The sequence below is a fragment of the Lycium barbarum genome, chromosome 11, assembly GCF_019175385.1.
Source record: "Lycium barbarum isolate Lr01 chromosome 11, ASM1917538v2, whole genome shotgun sequence".
In the NCBI taxonomy this organism is placed as follows: domain Eukaryota; kingdom Viridiplantae; phylum Streptophyta; class Magnoliopsida; order Solanales; family Solanaceae; genus Lycium; species Lycium barbarum.
In genome coordinates, this window is record NC_083347.1 from 9711386 (window position 1) to 9722772 (window position 11387).

Genomic DNA, 11387 nt, shown 5'->3' on the forward strand with positions numbered 1-11387 from the left:
AAAATACCGGCCCTAAAAATGCCTAACGTGATTCGGAGACGTCTGAATTCAGAAAGCATAAATAAGTCCCACGGGCAAACCACTCGATCAAAATTCCCAGACAAAACATAACGGACGAAGAGAAAAGCCAATATTCAGGCACAGTCCAAAAAAAATGACTCCGAGTATCTGCTTGTCCTTAAAACGGACCGACAATTCGGGCAAAAGTCAAAACAAGCATTCAAGCAAAAAAATAAAGAAAGTCAAGAAAAATGCACATTCCATATATGTAAGGTTTTTTACACCTGAAATCCCTACGAAGTTGAAAAACAAAAATCAAGCCAAAAAGGCAAAAGACAAAATAAAGGCTAAATAGAGGCCTGGTCTATCCGGTGTGGCTGGATCCGGAATGTTCGGATACTGTCCGCTCGGAATCTTCGGAGTCAGTATCGAGGGCTCTCTTAGCTTCTTCCTCGATCCTTTTAGCTTCGAGTATCAGGGTCGAGAGCTCTGCAAAGCCATGCTCGACTTGCTCAAGGGTGGCCCTCTGGGACTTTCACCGTTCATACTCCACCGTAATCGTGGTATGAGCCTCGGCAGCCTCCACACTCCTAATGGCTTCTGCCAAATCGGCTTCAACCTGGGCCATCTTGGCCACTAGTTCATCCCTCTCTTCATCAAGGACCCTTTGGATCTGAGTGGCCGACTCGAGCTCGACTTTGAGAAGGTCATTGGCCTCGGCCTTCTTCTCGAGTTCGGTTTTCAGCTCGTCACATATCCGGCCCTGTCCTCGGCTTTTTGCTCGAATACCCCCATCCTCTCCTTGTACTTAGCACTCTCAGATTCAAGCAACCGATGCCTCTTGGCCATGTTCACGGCATCAGACTTGACCGAGTCAAGCTCCCCCCGGAGTTGAGAGATAGTGGTTTCGAGCTCACCAAGCCTCGAAGAAAAACGAGCGTTGTTTTGGCTAAGGCCGACCTTGTCCGCTTCTAGAAGCCGGTTCTTCTCGACCATCTCGGCCAACTCATTCTTTAACCGAAGGTTTTAGCCCTTCGCCGCTTCGACCTCTGGTTGAAGGTTGGAAAGAGCAACAGCTCGGTTCAATTCATCCTCCTTCACCCGCAAAAGGTGCTGGAACTTCTCCGTTCTCGACCCTGGGCATCCAGCTGGCCCTTAAGGTCGTCAACTTCTTGCTGAGCGCGGATGAAGGCTTCATTAACGAGCACCACACTCTGTAAAAGAAACAAGAATTTAAAACTCGGATAAATAAGAAGCTAAAATTTCCATTGAATTATGCAAGGATAGGCTGATAAGCTTACTCGATTGCCCGCGTGTATGCCCTCGTTAATGAGACTCTGCCAGGGGACTCCGTTCATCTTCCGTTTATCCGAGTCCGAGATGAGGGGCCTCAGGTAGCTTACTACTCCCACCAGACGAGACAAAAAGCTACAGTCCTTGGGGATGGTAATCACGGCCGAACTTGTCCTCCTAGGTTCCACACTTGGGGCCGGGAAGATGCGCACCAGGCTATCCCTTGCACCAGTATCGGTGGACCGACTAGCTGCCCTTGTGACTCGAGGGATAGGGAGATGTCCGAAACCGACAGCTTTCCCGGTAGTAGGAGGAGTATCCAAGAACATGTCGTCAAAATTATCTGACCTTGAAGCTGGGGTTGGAGAATTCGGAGCAGCCTCAGCAGCCTCGATAGAGGCAGGAATCTCGGAAGTTGCAGCAGTCTCGTAGCCGGGCAGTGGGCCAACATCCATTGGAGCCTCGATCTCGGGGCCTGGCTCAGCCTTCTGACCGGCTTCGGCAGCTGGTGCATGCCCGGATCTTCTGGTCCTTTGTAGGGGGGTCTCCTCGGATGAAGTATCACCTAAAATATCAACAAATTCAATCTACCTTAGAGGAGTCGGGTAATGAACTTCTTCCCCTCCTGTGTGCAATGACGGAGCTGACGGTCCTTCCCCGGCTAAAGGAAGTGATGAAATGGTGGTATCCTCCTTCGGAATAGAAGCAACGGAAGGGGTCACACCGATCCTCCGGACGAGGAAATCGGGCTCTGTTTCATCTCTTAGAGTTCGGACGACGCTCCTTGCCCTCTTTTTCGGTTTCTGCCCTTTGTCGTTCCTCCTCCTCTTGTTGGCAGCAACAATAATACGGGACGTACTCGCTGAATCAAATTCGGGTGCCGGAGCAGCGGGTTCGGCCGCTGGCTCCGATCTTGGGTCCACCGAGCCCGTGGGTAAACCTGAATACCGAAGATGTTATAAAAAGAAAAGGTAGAAAATGCAATAAATTCCGACCCAAGCATAGTATTACCATGGTTTTGAGCGACCCATCGGCCACGCGACAGGAGTCCCCATGTCCGTGCTTCATGGCTGTGTGGGCTAAGGAGAGCACCAACCCATTCGTTCATGTTCCGGACAGCCGGAGGTATCCATGCCACGGCTAGTATAAAGAAGGGGACAAAATAGTGATAATATGAAAGTGTTTGACAAAACATTTGAAGTTAACTATTAAAAGAACTGAGACACTTACAATTATCATTCCACCTCTCCGGAAAGGGCATATAGTTGGCCGGGATAATGTCCGCGGTCCTCACCCGGACGTAGCGCTCTAGCCAACCTCGGTCTCTATCTTCATCCATCTTCGAAAAGATTGGGTTCCGGCTTCGCTTGGCAAGCTTTATTACACCCCCTCGGAATAACCTCGGGGAATATAATCGGATGAAGTGAGATATCGTAAACTCCTTCTGCAAGTTGTTGGCCAACAGCCGGAGGCAGGCCACGGTCCTCCGGACTATCAGACCAATCTAGGCCAGGGTTACATTATATGTCCGACACATATCTAAAATAACCGGGTCGATTGGGGGGTCGAGCTTGAGTGTAAAAGGATAGGAAGCCCTCCCGGTGATCGGTGATCGATTCATCAAGTCCGGGGGCAAACACTTGTACCGGACGGTTATCCCATCCGCAATCAGCCCGGACTTGATCAAGTTTGTCCTCGGTAATGGACGACGGGTACCGTCTTACATCAAACCCTCTATTAGCAACCGGAGAAGGCTTCTCAACTTCAAAATCCTTGTTATAGTTGGGTTTGGACGGTACAATGTCCAAAGCAGTGGGCTCAAAGGCGATTTTTCCCTTGGGTTGTGAAGTTGGCTCGGTTCCTTGAGAAGAAACTCAGGGAACATCATGGGAGGTGGTTTCAGTATTGGCAGACATTTGGAAGTTATCGAAAAGGAGATTGGCGAATTTGAAAAGGGAGAAGTTAATATAGGAGTGAAGGAGCAGTTGAAAAAAATCAAAATGGCAAAGTGAGAGGAAACAAAGCGGCACCAGATAGGAAAACAACAAATGAAGAAGTTGGCAGAGTTGGTTTTCTTACACACAATATAAGTAACGAACCGAGGGGAGAAAACGGTTGAAATCGGCAAAGAGATATGAGATGAAGATTGAGAAGAAGTGGAGAAGAAGAAAGTGAAGTAAAAATGGAGAAATAAAAAGGTGAAAGGCCTTATATAGGCATGGGAACTGAGACGGTTACAAATCCCAGCCAACCGGGGGATGCCACGTGTCCTACAATTAATAAGACGTGATTTGAAACGACGTGCATTACGGCGGTTGCCAGAGTTGGCCGTTCGGGATGAGACACGTGGCTGATGACAGAGGGACGTGACGTAACTGTTCCCGCCAAACTGAAAAGATAAGAACGAGCTAATGGAACCACCGATTTTGTGACTCATCCACTTCTCGTTACTCCAGTAAAACTACGGTCCGGAAAGTGTGGGGACTATCTGTATACGGTAAAAATCGGATTTATACTAGACCGGTGAGACCGGGAATTGAGGGAAGAAAGAAACAAGCACGAGCATGAAGACTTTCTCCCGGACCGAAGGTATCGCACAAGAAGTGGATCAGAAGAAAGCGAAGGAAATCGTTTGGTCTGGTTTCTCCATAGCCGAGTTGATCGTGGCCGTTAGTCCGAGTTGATCGTGGCCGTTAGTCCGGTTGATCGTGGCCGTTAGTCCGGATGACCAGTTACACAATATGCCACGCGTCAAAATCGTTCTGCCACATTGTACTACCAATCGTACGGATGTTAGACCGTACAGCCCAACCTAATCCTTTTAGGGTTTTCTTTATTCTTTATGTTGTATGGAAGGCCCATAAGACAAAAGTATAAATAGGAGGCATTTCCCTACTTTCAAGGATTAGCCTTTCAAGATCAAGAACATTGTAATAGCAAAATATATAAAATCTCTCTCTCTCTCTCTCTCTCTCTCTCACTGATATTGGTCCGAATTTGTGTGTTCTTGTTTAGCTTTATTTACTCATCCAATATTTATATACTACTTAATACATATATATTTAATATAAATCGTCAATATCGATCCATTTGCTCACGGCAATCACACATATAGACACATATCAATTGCAGCGAATCTGTATACATTTCCAACCAACCAAATAAATTAAAGTTCACCCACATATCTTATACCTCACTTACAAAATTCAATTGGTTACCTAAATTCGGGGTAAACATACATCTTAGAAGTGAGACTCCGGTAGTGCCGCAAAGGATTGGCTATTAACATCAAGTCTGTTGAGATTTATGGTCTTACATGTTAATTTTAAAGCTTCTTCACCTAACAAACCAGTGGCGGCACTATCTCCGTTAGAATGGTAAAACAAATTGTGGTGAGAGACAGAGGAAAGAGAAGTGAAACAAATTGCTCTGCCACTTTGTTTCACTTCACCTAATCAACCATCGGCACAGAGAAGAGCAGCTAAATTACAACAAAATCGGACTCCATTGTCACCGGTGACGGCGGCTCCGGCAATGAAGGGGAAGATGAAGAGGAGCTGGTGCTAAGAGAAATCTATGTCATGCTGAGGTGGCATGTCACGTGGCATCCACCTCATCAAATGTCAATGCCACGTAAAATTAATTGTCCATCTCGGATAACTTTAACGGAGGAGGGGTATATTTGATCCCATAATATAACAGCAAGGGTATATTTGACCCTTTTCCAATAGTACAGGGGTATATTTGGCCCTTTTCCGTTATTTTATTTTCTCTATGTTTTATTTTTCTATTTCCTATTTTTGCCATCACATATATACACGTCACAAGGGGTGTCAGCAATTATCCGTTTCTTAATATTCTATTGGAGAAAGTTTACGTAATTCTCTTCTAAACAACACAAAGCGTATCGTTTTTCGACGATTTAAAACATCAAAAGCCAGTTGGTTAACAAAATTGTTTGCACTGATAGTGTAATTAGCAATCTAATAAATATAGTATTTATTAATTTGTTATAACAAGTTAAAATTTGCTAATAGCAGCAGCAGAGCCAGAGGATTCAACATACAGTCGAACCTCTCTATAATGACAGTGTTTGTCCGAAAATTTCATAGCTGCTATAGTGAAGTATTGTTATGCATGTATACTGGCATTTGATGTTTGGATCTCTTAGCTATTATAAATAAAAGTACGCAAAAATTATTTTATTTTCCTATACTTTTTATGTTATAACGAAAATAAATACTTGTCAAATTTACAATCTCAATGGATTTTCATATTTCATTAATTAAAAACTGAAGTGACTAATAAATTTATAACTAGTTGTACCATACCAATAAGGAATTAAAATCTATGGAATATATGCATTTAAAATTACTTGAAAATTAAAATATTTCAAGTTTGACGTAAGAATTCTACAATTATAGTCGGTTGTTTCGTAAATTTCAGTTTCTTAGAGACAATATAATGCTTGAATTGACAGAGATTTTTGCCAAAATTTCAGGAAAAAGGAATTCATTAGTTTTTCCTTGATGATTGTCATAAATATTTTAATATTTTATTTTTACACATAATGTGTTTTTACAGAATATTATTACACAATATTTGAGTATGATTGTTATAAAGAGGTAATTTTACAAGGAGCGTGCCGCTATAATGAATGTCATTGTTGTTATAGGTAGAATGTCGTTATGAGAAGTAAACTATAACATGAAAATCTATTCCGAAGAAAATCAGGGCATTATAGTAAAATGTTGTTATAATGAATGGTAATTAAAGAGAGGTTTGACATATATATATATATATATATCGTTTCTTTTAAGTTCTAACAATAGAGCTAGTTAGTAAGTAAACCATGCATCCATTTTATCTACTCCTCGTTCTTTGCATGACATTATAATTACATGGACGGAGAGAGAAAGATACAAGGGGTAAATAGGGTAAAAATATTTTTTCATATATAACATGTTGACTTTCTTCAACATAAATATGTTTTTAAAAGTTTCCTCGTTTGAATTCTTGACTCTGCAGTGATTATAAAGCATCACTTAAGTATACTGTATTAGCATTTCCTCTAGCGGTACCTTGACAGTGCGTTGATGAGACAATTTACAAAAAGTTGAATATACAAAAGATCAACCAAAAAGGAATATATAAACTTTGCAAAATGGAAATCAAAACAGGTGGTCACTGGTCGATGTTCTACTAGCTAGATCATCAATAGCTCCAAAATACAAACCGTTTCATACAATATAATCCAAGTAATTTACATTCACATAATGGAGCAGCAAGCCGGATTGGGGTCTCTAAATTCGTAAACTTGGTATTGAGGTACGGCAAAATCGGGGTAACTATAGGGTTGTGGCTGAGGCCTCACAGGTTTTGAAGCTTCAGGATTTGCGTCAGAACCTGCAGCAACAACGGACACAACACTCACCAGTTCGGCTTGGCCTAATTTCTTCCTGAGGCTGTTGGTAAGAACTACTGGGTCAACATGCTCTCCCACTATTTCTAATTGGTAATTTTCACCTCCCTGTATGGCTGCTGATTCCACTCCTATGTAAAAGCAGATCAATAAAATTAGGATATCAAATGGACGAGTTAAGCTGAATTGATTTAGTTACCAAACAAAACTAATGAAGTTTGATTTTCTTTTTAATGGATATATCTGACATATTAAATAATATTTTTTGAAACATTTTGGCCAATTTTCTTATGGTTCAACACGGGCTACATACTTGCCCAATTCAACTCAACTTTTAGATGAATAAACTTGAATTGTACCGAATTGACCCGCCATGCATGAAACTATGCCCAACTCAACTCGCCTAAACTTGAATGGAATGGGTTAATCATATTTTCATGAGCTAATGAAGGAAAATACACAATCTAAAAGAACACATAGTTCTCCAGGATTCATATATTTATTTCACTAATCGACAATATAATCACATGTATAAAACACGAATTATACTGTAAAGGTCACAGTCTAAGTCGTACCTGAATTACAGAATTAATTGTTGTTACGAACAATGATTCCACGAAGGTTCTTCACCAAAGAAGAGAGTTTTCCTTTGTCGGAGTTGGAAAGAGAGAAGAGTAAGGAGGAGAAGAAAATCTGCAGAATTAACGTAAGATTTCTTCTAATAGAAACCTATTTATAATTCTCTAAGTGACACAACTATTCAGAAACTTTTCCAACAGTTGTGACTCTTCTCTTTTATTTTCTATTAATATTCTAATAAATATATAAGTCATATATATTTATATATTAAACACGAATCCGGGTTGACCCACATGGGTAACCCGAATTCAATTTCCAACAGCTAATTTAGTCACCTACAGATAAAGCCAATCTTAATAACGAGTTCCACAAGATTTTGATTGGAATCATTAAAATCAAGAAACAGGAAGGAGACAAATTAATACCTGGTTGAGAAACAGCAATCTTGAAGGCCTTGGTTCGAGATCTCTGATCATTCCTATCCATGAATAATTTAATAATCACCTTTTGCTGTCCATTTTATAAAATTATGTCAGTATTCACAACTCAACCAATACCACAACTATAAGAACTAATGCAAGGTACATCATACATGTTATAGAAGCTAAGACCTAGACTAAATTAAGTATACTAAAAATTAAGACATGCATACTTTCATTTTTTTACTAGTGTTGATGGAAAACTTGGTTTGCAATATAGTAATTCAGTAGGGAAAGAGTGGAGGGGGAAGGTTTTGTAATTCTTGAAATGATGAGAAATTGGCTTGGAGAAAGAGTACTTCTAAATTTGGAGTATTTATAGTTGACGATAAGCACGGAAGAACACGTATTGAAGGAAAAAAAATCACTCATCAACCCCCCCCCCCCCCCCCCCCCAAACCCCAAACCCACTCTCCTCATCTATAGAAAATATGACAAAAATGGTCCCTTATAATTGGTGGTCGATTTAAAGTAGTCCCTTCAATATATTGTTGAACAGTTTTAGTCCCTAAAATATATCGAAAATGAGCACTTTTGATTTTTGCCAAATATTTTAACAAGCTTTATTTATTAGATTTGAAGGTAACTATGAAAAAAGATACTTAACTAGAAACACAAGGGAAGTACCATCAAATCTTAGAAATTTCATAAGACACCACAAACAGATTGAAATAGCCAAAACTGCACTTTAAAAAGTTGCACCAAACTCTAAAAAAAAAAAAAAAATCTCCAAATCTGAGTTTCCGATAATTTTTTTTTTTTCATAGTTCACGTCAAATCTAACTGGCAGTGTTCGTTTGATATTTGATAGATGTAAAAAGTTCTCACTTTTGACAAACATAAATGACTAAAACTACTCATGAATATATTTGAGGACTACTTTGAACCTACCTCAAACTTAAGAGACCGTTTTTTGTTATTTTCTCTCATAAATACGTCATGGATATGACCTATTAATCAAATTGATATGTGATGAACAAACAAAATTTTGGGTCCCAGAAAAGTCAAATAGTCAATATTGCTTTTAGTTTTGTAATAAAAAAATTAATTAGTCATCTTTCCTGCAATCCACACTCCTCAGGAATAAAAAGTCATCGCAGTAAGTGAAAAGTAATGTAGACGCAGTACTGGGAAAATGATGTGTTCTAGAGGTTTCCAACTGCGGTAGTTTTCTAAATTACAAACTTTAAATCGCTAGTTTATATATACTAAGCAGGCATTCATGCGTTTTGAAATCATGAGATGAAATTAGTGTTTAGACATGTATTTCATCTCATGATTTCAAACCATGAGATGAAATACCAAATAATCCAAAAAGACATGATTTGGGGTTTCAAACCATAATTTCAAAATTTTTAAATATAAAACTTGATCCATAAGTTTATATTTTTTTAAAAAAGACCCATAAATTGGTAGATATTTTTAAAATTACTCCCACCAACCATTTACCAACCTTTATTTATGTCTACCATGTGGGAGGATTATATTAAAGAGTAGTTACATTACTATTCATATTAAATTTTCTTTTTTATTGAACTAAAGTCTAATCAATTGATGTTGTATTTTTTAGAAAGGCCTTCTAGTAGCGTATTAATTTTATTATGAACTATGACTTACTCAGTTGGTAAGATTGTATAAGAATTGAGAATATTTTGATAGTTTTCACAACTTGTGGGGTTTTTATGTCTGTAAGAAAAAATACAACTTAAGAAATCCAAATTACATGTCCAAATATGATTTCAAATCATGGTTTCATGTCTTAGTTTCAAACCACGTCCAAACGGATCCTAATTAATAGTTTATTCTAATTTCTAATTTCCTAAAGTTACAAACATATTTCTCTGAATAATAAATAGTAATAGGGGTTTTAGTTGAGTCTACATTTTATTTTGTTCATTTTCTTTTTCATATGTCATCTGATACATACCACATAAATTTTCTATTTACCATCTCTACATTTATTTTGCTAGATGATTCTATCTAGAGTAATGACAAAGTATTAAACCGTGGTCAAGCTTTTTTTTTTTTTTTTTTTCCTCTTAAAAAGAAGGGTATTGTTTGCAACAAATTTTAATGTCAAGCTTAATTTTCTCCAAAAGTACTTATTTATACTATATTAAAAGCACGAAGGGCCTTAGAAATGTTGATTGAACTTTTTGTCCTTCATTAAAACACTCTACAATTTTATTTTATTTTTAAATTGTTTTTATTACATAGGGGGGAGGGGAAGGGGGAGATTTTCCTTAAGGCATAAACTTTGCCTTATAAAGCGGAACTTATAGTTAATGCCGGGTCTGATATAAGTTTAGTTATTCCTTAAGAAGTGTATGTCGGATTCGGCATACACGCAACCCAAGCCTTGCTTTGCGATTTTTTTTGTTAATTTATGCTTGAGCGGGGGTTCGAACCTGTAACGACCCATTTCGTCATTACTATAAAAATTCCGAATTATCCGTAACCGTGTTATCCTGGACCTTTCCGTTCGCAAAAGTATTTCCAACGGACATCTAAGCCTAGTGGTACCCATTGTTACAAAGAGAATCAAACATCGAAATCAGGGTCGGGGACTCAGTTAGACCGTCCCAACCCTGGGCTGAGCGCTAAAGCGTTCACGCTCCAGCGGCCATAACCCCGCTGAAGCGCTGGTGCTGTGGTGGCACAAGCCGCTGCAAGGGCTATGTGAGCGTTGCAGCGCTGCTGCTGAAGCGGTAGGCCAACTGCTGAAGCCGTGACGCGCAGTTAAATTCACTATTTAAGAAATCATTTCGGGAATTGGTCCCATTTTTCACAACCCTAAATTTCAGCTGCCCAGGTCTTTGGGGAAATCTAAAAATCAGATTTGTTGGGCATGAAAATCCTTCTAACACCTTCAAATTCTTCTTCCACCTAGTAAATTACCCCTAAAAGTCTTCACCTAGAGAACCATCTAATGGATATTACAAGTGTTATACCCTATTTTAACCGAAGTCAAAATAGTTTACAACATCCCGGTAATTCCGGGGTTAATTAAAGTACAGGAGTCGCCACCTAATTATTTACGGTGAATTAGGACACCTAAAGTTCATTAAAGTTATTTTTAAAGTTAACTCCGTTTTTTTAATGTCTACAAAACTTAAGATTCTAGGTAAGGGTTCAATTAATCTAGAGGGAAGGTATTAGGCATCATCTAAGATCCATTAATAATGGTTAACCGACTGGACTTAAAATTAGTTAAAAAGGCTAATGTTAAGTATACTATGAAATCTTACGGTAAAAGAATAACTTATAATTAGATATTTTGAATTATAAAGCATTGACTAAAGTTGTGTTAGAAAAATGACCGAAGTAGACAAAACTTTTTTTAACACGTTATGAGGCAAGGTTAGAAGCAAATCTGATTAAGATAAGCGAGTATTGGCTTATGCATTGTTTTCAAATTTTAGCACCTTTGAAAATTACTTCTTTTAAAGGAAAAGACCATTTGAACTTGAAAAGAGAAAAAGGATATTGGGTTATTGATTTAAGTCTTTAAACTTAAATTATATTCTATGTGATGTACAAAATATTATAGCTACTGTCTAGGGAGTTAACAGAAATTCTAACTAAGGTTATTTTAGAATTGCCCATTCTTACCC

General features: G+C 38.8%; 1 protein-coding gene across 1 annotated transcript; it reads right to left on the reverse strand.

The window, feature by feature from the left end:
* Nucleotides 1-6281: 6281 nt before the first annotated feature.
* LOC132618756 (heavy metal-associated isoprenylated plant protein 16-like) lies at nucleotides 6282-8067 on the reverse strand. The gene is made up of 3 exons (XM_060333764.1): nucleotides 7947-8067; nucleotides 7720-7804; nucleotides 6282-6846 (listed from the first exon to the last, which is right to left on the reverse strand). Exons 1-3 carry the CDS (start codon nucleotides 7950-7952, stop codon nucleotides 6563-6565), a joined length of 375 nt encoding a protein of 124 aa, XP_060189747.1. The 5' UTR covers nucleotides 7953-8067; the 3' UTR covers nucleotides 6282-6562.
* Between the last annotated feature and the right edge of the window lie 3320 nt (nucleotides 8068-11387).